A 19,695-nucleotide genomic window follows, 5' to 3' on the forward strand; every position below is an offset into this window, starting at 1 on the left:
CCCCCCCCCCCCCCCCCCCCCCCCCCCCCCCCCCCCCCCCCCCCCCCCCCCCCCCCCCCCCGCTGCTCCTGCTCCCCCGGGCCGCCCCGAGGGCCCTTCCCACTCCTCAGAGCCAGGAGTGCCTCCAGTGACACGCTGCTCTGCCCAGCCCCGAGGACACAGATGCCAAAGGACAAAGCTCCGGCCTCTCGCTGCACAGTCCCCGGAAGTGAGTGTGACGATGTCACTCAGCAGGACAGGAGTCCTTCACCTGCCGGAAGGTGCCCGGCTGTGCGGAGAGTGATTGGGGGGTCTGGGGACAGTAGGATTTCACTTCCCATCCTTGTGATGCTTAGCAAGTGTTTTGAATCTCGATCATGTGTTAGATTTATAATTAAAAACCCAGAGAACCAGTTAACGTTCTGGAAAGTAATCCTTCCCCTGAAACATTTGTGAGGCAGCTGTTCGCAGCACTCCGAGTCTGGTGTGGGGGTGGGGGTGGGTGTTGCCCCTTCCGGACTTTTCTGTCCCCTCAGGCTCTGCCTCCAGTCACAGGGACAGGAATGCCTTCTTGCCTTCCCTTCCCTCATTCAGCTCTCGAAACTTCTGGAACTCAGCACCACCTCTCAGTGGACTGGGGGCTGCCCTGGGGCACCCCTCCCCCGCGGGCACCCCGCTCCCCCTCCCCCGGGCCGGGACACACTCAGCCTCGTTCTGAGGGCGGCTAGTAAGTTCTGCTTATGGGCGGAGGGGGGCGTGTCAGACATGCCTTTGAGGAGAGAATGCATAAAGAGCTTCTGTTGGCTGGTGTGTGCACTGGGTTTTAGTTCAGCTGCTCCCCTGCATCATGTTAGGTCCCACAAATGGCTGTCATCTCGGGGCCACACTGTTCTGGGGCCATTCTGTCCGCTGACGGACACCCCCGTGCGGGTGGGGTGGGGGCCCTACCTGGCTGAGGGCGGACGCCACCGCCGGCGATTTTCAAGCTAAATGTTCACCCCACAGCATCACTCAAAACTCACCAAGTAATTTTTAAAAATAGTTTTATTCTTTTTAAACCATTAAGGCAGTGCTGTACCCTGAATTAGCTCCTTACATTCATCAGTCTGACAGTAGGACCTTCCAAACCTGTACGCGCCCACAAACTCAGGATATAAATCAATGTGCGTGATCAGTTTAATCTCCGAGCAGGAAAAAAGAAGGCGACCAAAGATTTTTAAGAATTATTTTATAGCCCTTTTCTAATTGCTTGGAACCACTATCATTAACGTGACAAGGAAGATTACCTTTGCTTTTCTCTGCACACCCCTGCTCCCTGAGGCCCAGAGCCAGAGAGAGGACACCAGAACCTGCTCTGAAGGACCAGCTTTGGAACTCTCCTGTTTACTACTAAGACAAGGGCTCTGTCCGTCCCTGAATACTTGGGGAGCATAAGGCACCTAAGAACGGGAACGTTAAACACCAAGAAACCAAGCTCGGTCTCACTTTGGGAAGCGCACCCATCGGATGTGCTGACGTGTGTGGGTCACTCCCTCGGCTTCTGGTAGAAGGCCCTGTGGCTCCCGGGGGCAGGTGGGGTGGCGGGTGGGGGGCGCAGGCACACCCCAAGTTTTGCCAAGGCACTGAAAACGACACCCGGGAGCGCTGTGGGGTCTGTAGTTTCTGCTCCTGCTCCGGGCTGGCCCGTCTGGGCGTTGCCAGAGAGCCAGCTGGCGCCCATGTCCCATCAGAATATCTCAAACTACCCAAGTTCTTTGGTAAAAACCCACAGGTGGTAATTCCCTGAAGAACACTTACTGCCCAGGATTAGTCCAGGTCTTCGGTGGGCGCTGCTGCCAGGAGCAAGCGACGTGTGCCCTGGGTCTGTGGCAGCCTTGCTCGCAGAGGTGGGGAAGGTCCGCTCGCTCGGGCTTCACGCGTGAGAAGTATGACGAAGGAGCGGAATTACGCGGGAAGTTCCGCGCAGCTCGGAAGAGATGACAAGGGGTGTGCGCGTGCGCGATTGTACTCCAGCTGTTGTGGTCCGGCCTCGTGTTTCCAGTGGGGTCCAAGGGCCAGGCTGCTAAGCATGCGTGTCAACTAATACTGATTTCAAAAGATTCCAAATCTTTGTTACTAAATGCGTGATTAAAAGTTAGCAAAATATTTATGCAAGGTTTTTAAAAAACTTGAATCACAGTTTTTAAGATATAGCTATGAACATGTTTCTTTTTACCATATGATGTAGAAAAAACAATGATAATGCAAACACTGTAGTCTTACTGACAGGGGTGTTGAGTGGTACTCATCTTTTGTGAGGTACGATTTTTCTTGAGGCCTGAAAAAAAGGGATAGACCATCTGTGCTTTTTAAAAGGAGAAGACATTTCCCAAAAGTGAATGATTTTACCCTGAAAAGATTGGTCACTCCCTTGTCTTCTGGGCCTGAAGCGTGAGCTCCCTGCTTTGTGGAGGCCATGCAGAGGCCAGGGCACCCCCTCTGGGCCAGGAGGCTCAGTGGCCCGAAAGCCCCCACCTTGGGGCTCCCCTCGCCCTCGGAGGCAGGGCTCAGGGTGGAGGGCGCGTCCTGTGATGGTTTGTGTGATACTGTGGCTGATTGTATTAATGAAGGTTAGTTGTTGGGAGAGGAGGGTAAGGGAGGGGGTGGCTGGTGGAGTCCCTTCTCTGGAGGAGCCTATGGGGAAGCTTTTCACATCTGACCTAAACTAGCAAACATTTTAAATGAAAAAACCTGACCCAGGACTTATCACTATCTCCGATGTAAAGAAAAAAAAAGTTCTGTTCCTTAGTGTTTTTGTTTTTGCAAATAACGCATTTAACAGCTAAGGGGCCACCGGAGTCCTTGACGTTCTGTCGCTCCAGTCAAGGTGAGCCACTGAACGTGGATGCAGTCCGGTCTGTTCTGGTCCGCAGAGTTCCGAAAGGGCGTGGCTGTTTGTCCGTCAGCTGGACCACAGGGTACGGTCACCCCCACTTCCTGCGGTGGGTGGTAAACCGTTGTACTTCTCTTGTTTCAGACTGAAGGGTGGAGAGGCCAGGGGCCGGCTGGGAGCCCCCCCAGCCGGAGGCCCAGGAGCCTGCTTTAAGGGTGGTAAAGGTCCATGCCGTAGGCGGCGGGCCGTGAGCCTGCGACGTTTGCCTAGTGGGACCTGTGCTTTGAAAGGCCGCACGGGGGGAAGAGGCACTTGGGAGGCGGCGGGCTTCCCCAGGGTGCCTGGGGGCGTCCCACGTCGGGCCGGGACAGTGGTGTAGTCAGTCTCAACCAAGTCCAGCGCTCCCAGGTAAGGCTGACTATTTAAACAGGAGTTCGTAAGACATTCCAAAGACAAGTGTGGCCACTGGATCAAGACAGGAAAACCATCACATATCTGACGGCTAGGTCTCAGATGTGCTCGGTGCCACTGTGGTTTGCAGAAGGGAGCGAGAGGCAGGAGAAGCCCAGAGTCAGCACAGGGGCACAGGTGCACGTGCTGGGGTGCACCCTGCAACAGTCACGGCCCAGCCAGGTTGCTTGGAGGGACCCCCTCTGCCCCACGTCTGGAGGGGTCTCTCTGACTAGGCGTATGCGGACAGCAGGCTCGGCGGAGGTGGAGGGGAGGCCCTCAGCGGGGCAGGTCAGCGCCGGCAGTGACCGTGGTCACATCTCCCAGAGCCGGGTCATGTTCAAATCAGTCCCGCTAAACAGGGGCAGCAACTTCTGCCCACGGGTATCTCCGAGGCTCCCTTAAAACAACAGAAGTGTCCTTAGTCCTATAACCTTCCATTTCTCCGTGCGCAGCCCAGCAAAGGGAGGGGGGGGTGACTCCACATGTACCAGAAGGACCCCCGTGTTTTCTGTACCTTAATGTTAACAGTGCCTTTGACGCATCTCCCTGAGGTAGATGTTACCAAGTGGGCTCGGGGACCCAGTAGTGGCTAAATCGACAGTTTGCTTCTCAGCAGACATTAAACCAAGGGTGCTGCGTGTGCCTCCAGCGTCGGCTCAGATCGTGGGGCGCGGCCCAGTCCTGGGGCTGCCCCTCGGCCCCTGAGGCCGCTCGTCTCCTCACAGTTCTTCTAGAAGGCCCAGAGTAAGCCATGCGTCCGGAAGCCGGAGAGAAGCGTCCTGCGTGGAGAACCAGAAGAGCCGGCCGCAGGGCAGCGCTCGTGGGCGCTGGGGGACGCCTGCGCACCGCGCTTCTCCTCCTGGGCTCCGCACTGGCACCCGGAGACGCACACGTGCTCCTTAGGAAGCCGCTTTCGCTGCATCTCCTCCGAGAGTCCCAGGAAGGCGGCAGGGAACCCGAGAGCGAGGCGGGAAGGACGGACCCGCTCTCTGGCCGTCCCTGGTGCACTTGGCAGCACCTTGGCATTGATGACACTGGGCCTCACCCAAGGGCCAGGGGCATGTGCAGCCCTCAGGGTGGCAGGAGCAGAATTCAGGGTGCCGGACGCCCAGTGGGCACGCCCAGGCGGCAGAAGAGGAGGGACGCTGGGGGGACCGGGTGGAGAGGTCGGGGTGGCCCCCGGGCTCAGGACCCGTCCCGTCAGCCCTGCACACAAAGGCTGTCCGTATCCTGTGGTCCCCGGGCGTTTGGCACTTGTGGCTCCGCACAGTGACTTGGTGAAGAGGGGAGTAGAGGGAGCTGCCCCGCGGGCCGACTGCCCAGTGGAGGAGGGGCTCCAGGCTCCGGCTTGAGGCTCCTCGAGCCTGTTCGGTGCCATCCACCGTACCTCATGCTGAAGCCCCGCGGGCACTACACACACCCTACATAGTCCCTCTGGAAATGGTATTTTGAACTAGTGAATAATTCGTCCCTGTCTGACTTTCCGTGGTCTGAGAAATCTTTGATTAGGTGACCCAAAGTATTCTGAGTGGCAATTAGTGACTATTAGGTACAACGGCCGGGAATATGTGATAAACATGAATAAATTCAAGTGGCTCTCCAGCTGAGCTCCCTGGGGCCTCATCTGTGGCCTCACCGGGAACCTGGCCGGGCGGCTGGCTGGGCCCCAGGAGCGCCACATGCTGGCCAACACCAGGAGCGCAGTGCCTGTGCCTCCGTCAGCCTGTCCCTGCGGGATGCATGAACTAAGGAGCTTGTGAGAACAAGTTTCATGAAAATATAGAGACAGTGTGAGCAACTTTTCTGAAAGGGTGACTTTCTGAGGCCACGTCCGTGAACGGCATCCACCTGGGCCACACAGAAGAGAGGCCGGTGGTCAACAGAGCAGTAAGGACTTGGCATCGGAACGCAGCGTCTGTCCCCGCACCCGTGGACGGGCCACGGCCCTCCAGCCCCACAGGTCTGGGGCGCCCCGTCCTGGGGCAGGACGCAGACGCGCCCTCCGACCCGACGCTCAGCTGCCTTCTGATTTCCGATAACCTCCTGACAGGTGTCATTCATCTGTGGAAATACTCCTACTTGCTTCCAACAGATCGTTTAATTGGATCGTTCCACAAAATGAAAAATTCCACTCAGGTTTAACTCTGAACAGGATGCGCCGGTGTAGCATTGGCCGGTCCCAGCTGAAATTTCGCCTGAGCTCTGCGGTTGCATTTCCAGGATCCCGATCTTAGGAACTTGATCGATTTCAATCCCGAGCATTCTTCCAACAGCAAATAGCATCAGCCTTCTAAGCCACGTTTTCAAAAGACAGAGTGGGAGGGGACCTGAGGCCACAGCCAGGTCCCACGTGCTGCTGGGGGGAGAGGTGGCCGGTGACAGCTCCTGCCCCCGGTGGAAGCGTCAGCCCTGGCAGGCCCAGCCCGGCCTGGCTTGGAGGGCGGGGGCTGCCGCACATTCTCCAACGTTCAACTTCCATGGCGGACAGAGAGAGAGAGTCTTTCCAGGTCCGTATGTTCTGGACGAAAACCACGATCAACACCACATTCCTAACCAGACCAAGGCTGAGAAATGATCTTTAAGGCTGAACTAGTCCTTTAGATGTTGGGGAAGCGGCCACGTGGAGGACTCTGGCCGCCCTGCTCACTCTCCAGCGCCTCCAGCGTCTCCCGTGTTTGCCTCCTCTGCTCCAGGAGCGGTCGCTACCACCAGGGGTTACAAAACTAGAGCTGTGCATTTGAAAAAGCGGCACAGGAAAAGTCCAAGGAGCTGCTTGGACACACGGGGCTCAGAGGAACATGGACGGACAGTCACTGAAGATGCTTCCGTGGCCCCCAGGCAACCTGGCTCTGTCGGTTCCGATTTGGAAACAGGTCAGAGGGACAGAGAGCCTGACACGCTTTCCGTGTGCCGTGCTCCTGCTGACCACAGATGTCCGCTCGACGTGGGCAGGCCGTCACGCCCAGGGGCAGGCTTGAGACGTGGGTTCCTGGGATCGTCTACACAGACCTGGAAACAGGCCTTTCCTGCGGACTAGTTACAACCACAGAGACAGCGAAAAACCGACCGGCCGTGGCATCCTGACAGCTTATCACATTCTCAGAAAGTTTAAATCCTCCGATGAAAAACCAGCATGTCGTCCTTCCTCAGACACGGGACACAGAATTAACACCTTCCCAATAAATATCTTGCCGTGTTTTAAATACCTAACCTTTGGATTCCTCTAGATTTATAGGATTATAAAAGTTAAAACTGATTAGTTTTCAAACGATACATGAGCACAGTGAAAAGGTAGCAAAAAGAAGAGCCCAACCCCGTATTTCAAGGTCACCAGTTAATACAACAGGCAATTGCTAATGTGACATAAAGAAATCTGCACTGATTAACACCGGGCAGGTTAGAATCAGACCGCCGAGCATCATTCCCTTGATTTCCCAAGAACTGCATGTGAGCTACTCATCACCAGCTTATCAGTACTTTGCACACTCTGAGTAGTACTGGCGTAGAAAAAAGAAAGGAAGGAAGAAAAGACAGACAGGAAGGAAGGAAGGAACATGGACTAGCGTTCCGGTTACCTAGGGCTCGTTCATCCCATTCTCTAAGGTGAAAATGGTGGAATTTGTGCAAAGTGGGTATTGCTCCCGTTTCTCACCCTGCAGTGCTGGTGACTGGGACAGGCCCTCGGACAGCCGTTATTCCGCCGCCCGCCCCGAGGCCGTCAGTACATGTCCCTGTAGATTTCCTGCAGCAGCGGGTGCAGGGCCGCGTCAGACTCGGTCTTCTTGATGACCTGCACCAGCTGCGCGTGCTCGGTGACAAGCTGCCGGAGGTCTGCCAATTTTTGAAGGAGTTTTGGGAAGAGGAAGGCGTTGTCCGGATGGTTGCTCTGCAGGTGGAGTCTGAGCACGTGCACGATGCCCTCCTGCATCTTTTCAATGTGTCCCACGTTTAGAAGGCCTGGCCGATCTATCCTCGAAAGAAAGCAGAGGGGGGTGTGATCATCACTGGGTTAGTGCCTGCCTCAGCGTGGGAGGGCAAACCTCCTTATTTTATGCGACTTTTTAAATGTTGTTAGTGTTTTTTTTTTGAGAGAGAGAGAGAGAGAAAGCATGAGCAGGGGAGGGGCAGAGAGAGAGAGGGAGACACAATCAGGAGCAGGCTCTAAGCTCTGAGCTGTCAGCACAGGGCTCGAACTCACGAACAGCGAGATCATGACCTGAGCCGAAGTCGGACGCTCAACTGAGCCCCCAGGTGCTCCTGATGTTTCTTTCTTATACTGCCTGCTTTTCAATAATGCCGACTCAGCTGGAAGACAGAACTAGATTCTTCCAGAGTCACTGGGTCCAGCAGGGGCAGACAGGACAAATACTCGGCCCTAAGTATTTATACTGCCTTAACTTGACCAGCTACCTCACAGCGTGGCCCTTTCCTTTTGGATTTACCTGATCGCACCGGTCAGGGGAAGAGCCCCAGAACACTAGGAGAACTGCACATTCTGACGATGCCAGAAACAACCAGTGCTGCAGAAAAGGAAATGAAATTCTTCTTCCCGAGCGAACACTGCATATTTGGTCTCAAGTTTTCCGCCACCATTTAAGGAGCGTGATTGTTTAAGAGGGGGTTTTGTGGTACGGACACGAGTCTTCTGCTATGAATCAGCTGAATAGAAAGTGGTGTGAGATGTGAGTGGAGGGCAGGCGCTGACTGGACCAGATGCTGCCGGGAGGCAGAGGGGCGAGGTGTGAGATCACAGCAGGTGCCTCCCCCGTAGCGTGGCCCCATCGCCAGACTTCCGGGGCCCCTCTGAGAACATGTGTCCTGCTTTGCTCCAGAAAGTTCCCCGCCCCCACCCCTGTCCCACAGGCAGTGCCCCACTCCTTACTAGCATTTTTAAACGTGTTGTTAAGGATGTGGGTTTTTTTCTTTTTGGTTATAGAACAAATACAATTATTAACTTTTTAAGGAGAGATTTAAAACAACAAATTGAACCCCCTCATAAGGTTGAATGCATCATACATGTTTAATGGATGTCTCAGCAGACACTTTTCTTTTTTTCTTTTTAAACTTTTTTTTTAATGTTTTCTTTATTTTTGATACAGAGAGAGACAGAGCATGAGAGGGGGAGGGGCAGAGAGAGAAGGAGACACAGAACAGGAAGCAGGCTCCAGGCTCTGAGCTAGCTGTCAGCACAGAGCCCGACGCGGGGCTCGAACCCACGAACGTGAGATCTGACCTGATCTGAAGTCGGACGCCTAACCGACTGAGCCCCCCAGGCGCCCAACACTTTTCTATATACAGGATTGATAGAGGATTATAATTTCTTTTAGGAAATGGTGGTCACACTACATAAAAATACTTGCGCCGTCACTTTTCACCTACGACGCTTCAACTTTTTTTTAAAATATTTTGTTTATTTTTGAGAGAGACAAAGCGCAAGTGGGGAGGGGCAGAGAGAGAGAGACAGACAGACAGACACAGAATCAGAAGCAGCTCCAGGCTCCAGGCTGTCAGCACAGAGCCCGATGCGGGCCCGAACCCACGAACTGAGATCATGACCTGAGCCGAAGTGGGACGCTCAACTGAGGAGCCGCCCAGGCGCCCCACCCACAACACTCCATCTTGAGCATCCCAAGGGCAGCGGTAGATTACGTACAACTGTTTTGCCATTTTGCGTGTTCTGCCGGAGCGCGAGGACTCCCTCCGCCTGACGGTGCGCGGCCGGATGGGAGCAGGGGCTGCGGGGGTGGTTGCCGCCCACCCGCCTCAGCTCCATGCGCTAGGGGACCTGGGGGCGGAGCAGTCTCTGGCGCAGTGCAGGGGCGGCTGTCCATCGGTCCCCCCAGGCCGGGTAAGGTCAGCCGAGTTTACAGTGCAGGGAGGACCTTGTTTTACCAGGACAGAGTTTATTTAAAGGAACAGGACCCAGAGCCAAGATTCTGGGAGCCACAGAGCCCGTGAAAGCCCAGGTTTTCCTTCCCCGGGACCCACGTCCTTGGCAAGGCAACTGCAACCTACCAGTTGGCTGTAGATATTTTTCACTGCGGAACAGCGTGAACCAGCAGTGAACAAAACTGTGCCCACATCGAGACGGCAGATACACTACCGCCTGCAATGTGGACATAATCCTGTGCTAACAGAATTATGGAATAGTAATAGTGGACACTGTAAATTGTACATAATTCTATCTGAGATGTATTAGATGTGAGATACATCAGATCAAATTCTGTTACCATTATACCTAATACATTGTATTTGGTATGTTTATATTATAATTAGAAATAGACTTATGTAATAGCATTATAATTATGAATACGACATGTTTATATAATGTACAAATAAGTATTTGTGTATTAAAAAATTTTTTTAATGTTATTTTTGAGAGAGAGAGACAGACAGACCATGAGCGGGGGAGGGGCAGAAAGAGAGGGAGACACAGAGTCCAAAACAGGCTCCAGGCTCTGAGCCGTCAGCACAGAGCCCAACGCGGGGCTCGAACCCACGAACTGTGAGATCTGACCTGAGCGAAGTCGGACGCTCAACCGCCTGAGCCCCCCAGGCGCCCCTGTGTATTTGCATATGTTAACATATGCTCTAATATGATACAATGAGATGTCATTCTCACTTAAGTGTCATCAGGGGCGACACAGGGGCTCAGACACCCTCCCGCCAGCCAGTGCGCACCCCGCTGTGCCCAACTCACACACATACCGTTTTTACGGTTGTCCTTCAGGACAGGAGGCCACAGGTGGCATGGCACCGGGTCAAGTCGACAGCTTACCTCCACAGCAAATTATAGCAGCCACGAAAAGGGAAATGTCGCTGTCATCCAGCTCCAGCGCGTTGAACTTCATCGCAAAGTCGAACTTAGGCTCCATGATGTCACAGAACGGTTTCCTTAGGCTCTTCAGGAACTCTCGGGTTATGAAGCCATTTCCATACGCCACCAGCATCCCATCTTTATTCATCACGGAAGACAGCATCGCGAATATGGCCTCGTAGACCCCGTATTTCAGCAAAGTGACTTGGTCATTCAAGTCCAAGTTTGCAAAGCCGGGGATGGACTTGGCAAACTCCGTGAGCTCCGTGACCGTCTCCACGGACATGCACTGGCAGCAGTGGAAGATGCGGACTTCTGCCTCCTTGTTCTGGATGCCATTGGCCACCAGCTTGGCCACCAGAGTCTTCTCGGCCATACACAGTGTCTCCATGTCGTGTATGATAAAGGGCTGCCAAGAAACACAGAAAACGTCAGTCCCCTGGCGATCGGCAGTCCTCTTGGTCATCAGCGAGCTGACGGGCAGCTGCGGTCCCCAGGTCACCCGTGGAGAAGTCTTCATCCTTCGGCGACCTCAAAACAAATCGGGGACACGAAGACGCACCCAGAGAACTAACGATATGAATCAGTGCGATGGTGAAAATCATCACTGCCTGACACTGGGTGGAGCTCCTATTGCTGTGAACAGGACGCCCTGATTTGGGCAGGAAAGCTACCAACAGAAGGTTCGCAAAGCCCTAATCACAGTACCTTTGAACTTTCATCATGGAGGTGCAGCTGACACACAGTGTCACCTTAGTTTCAGGAGTGTGACGTGGTGGTCCGACAGGTGCACACATGATGCCGTGTTCACCACGACGAGCGTCATAGCCGGACGTGGCGACACTGTTCCTGACCACAGTCCCCGTGCTGCACTTTACCTCTCCCCGGCTTTTTAATTTTTAACTGCAAATGTGTGCCTCTCGATCTTCTTCCCCGATTTCGCTCATCCTATAATAATTCTTAATTTTACCATTTTATGAACATTGGAGACAACCATCGTTACCTAACACGGCTAAGTGAGTAACTTGACACGGAATAGGTAAAACTCAGAAAGTCGGCATTTGCGCCGCAATGAGCAAACAAGCGTTGTTAAGTCCTTGCTCCTTGGGGAGAAACTGGGAAAAATCTCGAAGAACCCTCATTTCCCTGTGCATACGACTGAAATCTACACACGAGTGCTCTGTTCTGCGTGGGCCAAATCCCCGTGGTATGCTGCCATCCCGTTTGCCTCCAAGCCCACCGGTCCTGCCACTTCTGAGGACCGATGGAGGGAAGAAAAGACGGCTGGCTGTATTTGAAGCCACATGCCCAGAAGGGTATTTATACATCTGGGGGGCACAAGAGATCGGACATGCACGTTCTGTGCTGCTGGCCAAAATGTACACCAGATCTGTGTGCAGAGCAGAAGAAATGATGGTCTCACCGGGACCCCTGTGATTTGTAATGTGCTCCGCAGACCAGCCCTGGGGCGGCCCGAAGCGTTATTTTCGATTCCTCCTGGGGTATATCAACACAGAACGCATAGGCAGCTTGTGATTTTAAGACTCACTCTGCCAATGGGCAGAACATGTCACTGACATTGCATCTGGACCTGTGGTATGACGTGTCTCCTGCTCCTGGGCCCCCAAGAGCATCTGGAGAAAGCACACGGCAAAACCCCCTTCAGGGCACCTGTGGGGTGCTGTTGTTCCAGAAGCAAGGCTGATAGATGCATTAGAGCAATACAAGGGAGTGTTTCTGAAAAAAACTTTTAAAAATGCTTTATTTAATTTTGAGAGAGCCCAAGCTACGGGCAGAGAGAGAAGGACAGAAGATCTAAAGCAGGCTCTGTGCAAACCGCAGAGAGCCCAATGTGGGGCTTGAACTCACAAACTACAAGATCCATGACTTAAGCCGAAGTTGGACGCTCAACTGACTGAGCCACCAGGCTCCCCATTTGGTGGGTGATTCACAAAGGTGAGTTATCGGGGCACTGGGGGAGCTCAGTCGGTTGACCCCCGACTTTTGTTCAGGTCATGCTCTCACGGTCTGTGAGTTCAAGCCCAACATCAAGCTCATGGCTGCCAGTGCAGAGCCTGCTTCAGATCCTCTGTAACCCCCCCCCGCCCCTCCCCTGCTCATGCTCTCTCTCAAAACTACATAAACATAAAACAACAACAACAACAACTAGTGTTAGAATCGATTCTCAGCCACAGGTTAAAAATTAGTTCCCTTGCTTCATTTATTCTTCGCGGACAAGACACCTGACTCTGTTACTATCCCCCGCAGTTTGCATCAGCCTGGCTGCTGACTCATGATTTTGTCTAAAAATCAATGATGTTCTTAGAGGATGAAGATTTCCCATAACTGGTGACATTCAAAGACTCTAAAGATAATCCCTGACAATTGTGGGCAACATGGGATCTTTGAGAGAAACGTTTGAATTAAGAAAGTTGTAGGGGTTCCTGGGGGGCTCAGTCAGTTAAGCGTCCTACTTGGGCTCAGGTCATGATCCGAACGGACCGCAGCTGGTGGGTTGGAGCCCTGCCCTGGGCTCTGCCCGGACAGCGCGGAGCCTGGAGCCTGCTGTGGATTCTGAGTCTCCCTCTCTCTCTGCCCCTGCCCCACTCAGTCTTTCTCTCTCTCTCAAAAATAATCACTTAAAATTTTTAAAAGAAAAAGAAAGTTGTGCGGTGTATGTCCTGTCACAAGGTAGCAGTCGGACTGCATTACAGTTGCCTTGTACCTTGAATTGTTCAAGTTGGAATAGCGGTGCTAAAAAATTGTGTTTTGGTTAACTGAACGCCCTCCCCTAGTTTTCAGAAGTGTAACGGCCTTTGAAGCCAGAAGTGAGCTGGAGCAAGGGCTGGTGTGCACCTGTGTGTGCGCACATGTGGGTGTATGCGCGTGTGCGCGCGCGTGCGCGACTGGGGACGGCGCCCTTGGGAGCGGACCTCGCTTGGGAACCTCACCCTTGGGGGCGGCCCTCGCACACGGCCGACGCCCTTGGGGGCGGACCTCGCTCGGGAACCGCACCCTTGGGAGCGGACCTCGCACATGCACGCGCCCTTGGGGGCGGACCTCGCACGGGGACGGCGCCCTTGGGGGCGGACCTCGCACACGGCCGGCGGCCTTGGGGGTGGACCTCGCTCGGGAACCGCACCCTTGGGGGCGGACCTCGCACGCAGACGCGCTCTTGGGGGCGGACCTCGCACGGGGATGGCGCCCTTGGGGGCGGACCTCGCACGGGGACGGCGCCCTTGGGGGCGGACCTCGCACACGGCCGGCGGCCTTGGGGGTGGTCCTCGCTCGGGAACTGCACCCTTGGGGGCGGCCCTCGCACACAGACGCGCTCTTGGGGGCGGCCCTCGCACACGCACGCGCCCTTGAGGGCGGTCCTCGCACACGCACGCGCCCTTGGGGGCGGTCCTCGCACACGCACGCGCACGCGCCCTTGGGCGCAGACATCACGGAAGGCACCAACCTCAGCGCTCGTCGCCATCTTCTTGCAACATTCTCAGCACCTGCCACGTTAGCACACGAACCTTTTCAGGACACTGTTGAAAAGCGTGTCTTTTGGAAGCCAAATTCGGATGGCACCGGTGTTCCCTCTGCGCCTCAGCTTCTGTCCCTGTCACTCTCGCATTGAAGGGCAGCGAGCGACCGGACCAGGTGGGACCAGGTAACTGAGGGCCCTGGTCGTGTTCTGGCCTCTGGTCCTGACTCCCCAGGGGCTGGAACCAGGCCCCGGTGCAGACGGAGACGTTCGTGATCCCCGCCAGCCCCCCTGCCTTCAGCTGAGGCCCATCTTTCCCCAAAGCCATGGAATCTCCATGCTTCCTCGGCCCCCTTCCTGGGCTCAGCACCCTCTGCACCCCTCCCCCACCCCCGCACCCCCTCCTGGTCCATCCAGCCTCCTAACTAGTCCCCGGTCTACTACAGGCCTTTTTAGGGCCTGTGCCCTGCACTGGGGGCTCTAATTCCCAGGAAGCGTCCCACTGGGCCGGGTGGAGGGGGGAGGTGACAGAGGAGAGCCCGGGGTGGGAAGCGGTCCGGCCCCGCGTAGACACCGCGGTCACAGGATCACGGCCGGCCGTGAGCAGCAGACCCCGGCACGCTGCCTTTCAGACTGTGACCCTGCACTCTGGTGCAGGGGTGCGGGGGCAGGGGCAGGCACGCGCCCCCTGGCAGTTCGCCGAATTCCCTTTCCCCTGTACCGTGAAGCCCCAGCCCAGACTTCAAGTCTGTTATTTATTTCCTTAAGATGAAAATACAGGTTCCTCCCGGAGAGGAACCGCCCAGATGGCCTCAGCATGGGCCGCCCGCGCGGGCTCCTCCAAAGGCGTGTGGATCTCAGTGGGAAGGATCCCAGGATACTGCGCGGGATGGAAATTAATATTAACGAGCGTTTGGTTAAGAGTGAAGATGACTTTTAAGTTCCCTTTACATTCTAAAAACCCAAGAGACCAACAGAAGATCTCGGAGATCAGAATTGTTGGCGCTTCTAAGCCGGGGCCGTTCTGATCATTTCCGGGAGAGAAAACGTCCGTGGCTCTCTCCCTTGTGATCCAGAAAGCATGTAATGTATACAGGTCACTGGGGCCTCCCAGCACGGCTGTGGCTTGGCCAATTTAATAGAGCTTGCCGGAGCCCTTCGGGAATGTCTCAGCCGATTTAATGGGAGAACGTCACTGAAGAATAAAAGACTTGGTCAAAGAGAGGTTTGGTTTGTTCATGAAAGTAAGTAGCTTGTGAAACACTTCGTTTTCCTGTGACTAAAATTTCCAGCTTGTAATTCCCGATTGGGATCGCTTTCAGCTAGTCGTTAGCGCAAATTAAACCTGTCTCACCATGCTCGAAGGAAAAAGGCAAAATATCTTCATCAGCCAACCTCGGCCTGCTTCTCTTTGAAGTAGCCCGGAGATTAGTTCTGTGACGGAGACTGAGCTGCCCGCGGGGTGGGGGACAGGAGGTAAAGTGAAGGAGGTGTTACAGAAAAGTTCTGGAACTGTCCAGAGCAGACAATAGAATTTCTGTAAATGAACAGCCCTTTCTAAGCCCAGAGATAACCTTGACTTTTCAGAGAAGAAACAAGCGGATGGAGGGGGATGGGTGATCGGAGAAGAGGGAGGAGTTTTAGGGGAAGGACAGAGAATGCACGTTGGGGGGCACCTGGGTCGCTCAGGAAGTTAAGCATCTGACTGTCGATAACAGTTCAGGCCATGATCTCATGATTCGTCAGCTCTGCACTGACAGTACGAAGCCTGCTTGGGATTCTCTCTGTCTCTCAAAATAAATAAATAAACATAATAATAAAAAAGAACACAAGTTGGATGAAAGAAAACGCTTTCATTTTCCACCATTAAAATAGAGATTAAAAAATAATGCACTTAAGAAATGCCCCTAGGGGGCGCCTGGGTGGCTCAGTCGGTTGAGCCTCTGACTTCAGCTCAGGTCATGACCTCACGTTCATGGGTTCGAGCCCCACATTAGCCTCTGTGCTGACAGCTCAGAGCCTGGAGCCTGCTTCAGATTCTGTGTCTCCCCCTCTCTCTCTGCCCCTCCCCGCTCCAAAAATAAATAAAACATTAAAAAAATAAAAAAAAAAAGAAATGCCCCTAAGCTCTGAACCAGGTGTGTGTGTGTGTGTGTGTGTGTGTGTGTGTGTGTGTGTGTGAATTAATTAGTTGTTGTAATGACTTGGTTTCTAGGAGCTCTGAGGTGCAGCGAACCCATAAACTGCTGTTAAGCTGCCTCCCGTCTCTGAACACACGCTGCCATCCGGGGACTCGCGCCTCAGCGGTAAACACCTGTTTCCTCAGCCCCCCGCCCCGTGGGACTCCAGCTCACATGTCACCAGGGGAACACTTCAGGCTGGACAGCAACCAGCCGCGGGGCCACCTACCGGGTTGTTGTTGGCTTTCCCCGCCAGGATGACCCGAGCCTTGACCTTATTCATGTTGAAGCTCTTGAGGTAGGCCTCATAAATTCCCTTGGCGAGGGATTTCAGATCCGCCGTTTCAGCATCTACTGGGTCACGTTCACATGTGAGAATTTCCGCTTTCAGTTTTGCTTTTTCAGACCTTGGCATCCGTCCAAAACGAATTGCTGAGGTGGGTTGAGAAACAGGGGAAGGGGAAGCGAGCAGAGGTGAGCAACGCAGCCCACCGCAGCCGCTGGCCGCCGGCCGGAGAGTCTGCACCGTGAATTCATCCACATGTGAAGACCCACTCTCCATGTCAGCCAGGAGCTTCCTTCGGAGCGAGGAAGATAAAACTCAACCTTCATAAGTCATGGAGTTTTTTAAAAAAGCTGAAAAGAGGGGCGCCTGGGTGGCTCAGTCGGTTGAGCATCTGACTTCGGCTCAGGTCACGATCTCACGATTTGTGGGTTTGAGCCCCGCGTCGGGCTCTGTGCTGACAGCTCAGAGCCTGGAGCCTGCTTCCGATTCTGTGACTCTTTCTGTCCCTCCCCTGTTCACACTGTCTCTCAAAAATTTTTTAAAAAATTTAATTAATTAATTTTTTAAAATTCAAAAAGGTGAAAGGAAAAGGCCACACCGTTACCCATTTCATCGACAGTACCGGCTGGGGGTCATTTACTGTCGTCAGGTCCAAAACTGACCCTAAGTCAAGGAGTGGGAAGGGACTGCCAGAATGAGTTCGTACAACACCCTTTTTCTTTTTCCAGAAGGCAGACGTGCCACCACTAGGAGCTACCTATTTGAGCTTTACCTTCCTGGCCTCACCAGCGTGTTCTAAACTTAGAGCATGATTCCAAATAATGAAATTCCCAGCGTGGGAAGGTGGCCCACAAAGGCCCGGGCTCCATTCGGACGCTGGGACCATCCGGCCGCCCGGCGGGGATCTCCGGTCCCGTCTCACGTGTGGAGTCTCTGACGGGAACGCCAAGTGCTCTGCTCAGGCCCGGCTACGGGAGACTTTTACTTTCTCAGGCTGCTCTGGTTGCAAAGTGACCTGCGCACTAACTGTCCTGCAGCGCATTCGTGGGAAACACCGTCCGCTGCGACCACCGGGCGGGGAGGGGACGCTAGACAATTTTACCTACCGTTATGGGACATCCCAACCGAAAGGCACTTGTGGAAACGACAGTATTGGCACTTATTCCGATTCTTTTTCTGGATCTTGCAGCCACGGTCACATTTGTCATATGCCAGCTTTAGTCGGACGGTCCTCCGGAAGAAGCCCTGGGGGGTTGAGACACAGTCAGCGACCGTGGGCCGCGGCCAAGTCGGTGTCACTGCCTTACTCGTGCCCCTTGGTGCTCATTTACTGTCCTTTGTGAACGAACTAGAACGAGTAGAACAGTTCTAACAAGTCTGACGTAACGGGGACAAACCACAAATCGAAAATTTCATTACCCGTAAAATGAAAAATAGGGAAATGCGGCCGAGTTGAGTTTCCGAAGGTCGTCACCTGGTTTGGGAAGACGCAGGGGCGGTCTCCCAGAGCTCCTCGGTCCTGCTCCGGGTGGGACAAGCGTCACGCCGTCCCACCCATCACCCTTGCTGGGGACCAAACCCTTCCCGGGCGGTTGTGTAAGACAGTATCAACTCCTTGCCAGACAACAGTGACCATAAACCGTAACAAAAGGAAGCCGACTGTTTGTAAGCAGTTTTCTTGCTTTATCGAAGCATCTCAAACTCTCGCCAGTAAGAGAAAACTTCGCGATCGACTCCGTAGAACAACGAAATGGAAGGAACGTGGGTGCGGCCCCGCAGAAAGGGCCACGTGGCCAGTGGCCTCCTTACAGGTGCATGGTCAGAAGGCTGGGGAAGGCGTCTGGGTATTTGCTTTGGTTCTTTCTCTGTCTCCCCCTCCTTCCTGCATATTTCCGCTGGGGCAGGTCCCGGGGGCCACAACAGAGGCGACAGCAGTTTCTTGGGGGAGCAGGAGGGAACAGACAGATGGCCGGTGCCTTCACTCAACTGGCCGTCTGGGTCTGCGCAGCAGGACGGCCAGAGGACGCACGGGGCCGCGTCGGGGGTTGAAGAGAGAATTCAAACTGTCGTCAGAGGCCAAGCCGGCCCCGCGGACACAGCCCTTTTTCTTCCTGCGACACAGGCCTCCAAGGTCACCCCAGGCTCAGGTGCTGTGACAGCGTTTCAAGGAGGTGGGTGGCGCCCGCACCAGGAAAGGCCTGTCTCTTTCTGACCGTAATGAAACGCTGGGATGAATACACCCCCGCGGATCGTGTACACAGAGCCCCAGAGCTGAGAACACATTCACTGTTCTAACAGCATGGTCGGGGTCCGGCCCCTTCTGATGGCCGTGAGGACCACTGTCGCCCTGGCCCGCTGAGGCCTGAAAGAACGAGTGGGCTCCTGGGTCCAGACTCCAACAAAGGGATCCTTCTTGCTGTGGTTTATTTTGTTCCAAACCCACTTCTTTAGCTTATTTACTGAGTACAGTCCGGCAATCTGCCTCGGACCCTCTGAACATAGAAATTCTTTTACTTGGGTCTGTTTCCTATCCCTGTATTCTGGCAGATCTTTCTAGTAATGCTGAAAATCTGTGTATAGAAAAGTAAAAGGAACCAGGGGCTCCTGGGTGGCCTAGTTGGTTAAGCGTCTGACTCTTGATTTCAGCTCAGGTCCTGATCTCACGGTTCGTGAGTTCAAGCCCCATGTCGGGCTCTGTGCTGACAGCGTAGGGCCTGCTTGGGATTCTCTCTCTGTCTCTCTCTGCCCCTCCCTGCTCTTTTCCTCTCTCAAAATAAATAAGTAAAAGGAACCACACACAGCCCCCGAGCAGGGACCTTCCCCTCCGCCAGGGGCCCCCGTACCTTGCAGCCTTCACACGCGTGAACTCCGTAATGATAGCCTGAGGCTTTGTCCCCACAGATTCTACATTCGATGTTCAGAGCTGCGCTGGAGCGTTCATCAGAGCCGCCTGGAGCCGCTGGATAAGGGATCGACGAGGGACTCGGAGCTGGCGAGAGCGTGTCTGAGAACAGAGGAGGGGAGACGTGCCCCAGGTGCGTCATCGGTGTCTAAACTGGGTTTTCGAGGGCACGACAGCCTGTGAGGTATTCGGTGAGGCGCCCCCATCCTGGGCCACCCCCGCCTCCGGCCCTGGTGCACCTGCTCGTGCCGCGGGGCTGTCCCCGGTTCTGGACCCCCACACCCAGCTGCCACCTGAGCCACACCGGGTGCGGCCCACACACAGTCTGTTACTTTGCTTCCCTCCCAGCACTTCCGCAGTTGTTAACGCAGTAAATCACACCGGAATACAGGATCAGAGTCCACGTGGGCAACGCCAAAAGCAAAACCCATGAAAGATAATAAGTTGGATTTTCTTCTTTTTTTAATAGCTTTTTTTTTGTTGTTTATTTTTGAGAGAGACAGAGACAGAGTGCAAGCAGGGGAGGGGCAGAGAGAGATGGAAACACAGAATCAGAAGCAGGCTCCAGGCTCCGAGCTGTCAGCACAGAGCCTGAGCTGAAGTCGGGCGCTTAACTGACTGAGCCACCTGGGTGTCCCGGACCTTCTTAAAATTAGAAATTTCTCTTTGCTCGCCAAAAGACACTGCCACACAATGAAAAGAGACCACAGATACAGAGGAAATATTAGCAA

At 54.4% G+C, this 19,695-nt stretch overlaps 1 protein-coding gene across 2 annotated transcripts in view; it reads right to left on the minus strand.

The window, feature by feature from the left end:
* Positions 1–1,005: 1,005 nt before the first annotated feature.
* The window catches only part of PPARA (peroxisome proliferator activated receptor alpha), a 63,468-nt gene continuing 44,778 nt past the window's right edge, over positions 1,006–19,695 (minus strand). For both annotated transcript variants that reach the window (XM_029953198.1, XM_029953197.1), the window contains 5 exons: positions 18,906–19,066; positions 17,169–17,307; positions 16,006–16,208; positions 10,083–10,530; positions 1,006–7,270 (listed from right to left, as the gene is read on the minus strand). In XM_029953198.1, the coding sequence (XP_029809058.1) occupies positions 7,023–7,270; positions 10,083–10,530; positions 16,006–16,208; positions 17,169–17,307; positions 18,906–19,066 (1,199 nt within the window). In that variant the 3' untranslated portion in view covers positions 1,006–7,022. The remainder of the gene's footprint in view (positions 7,271–10,082; positions 10,531–16,005; positions 16,209–17,168; positions 17,308–18,905; positions 19,067–19,695) is intronic.

Source organism: Suricata suricatta, chromosome 10 (assembly GCF_006229205.1).
Source record: "Suricata suricatta isolate VVHF042 chromosome 10, meerkat_22Aug2017_6uvM2_HiC, whole genome shotgun sequence".
NCBI classification, from domain to species: Eukaryota; Metazoa; Chordata; class Mammalia; order Carnivora; family Herpestidae; genus Suricata; species Suricata suricatta.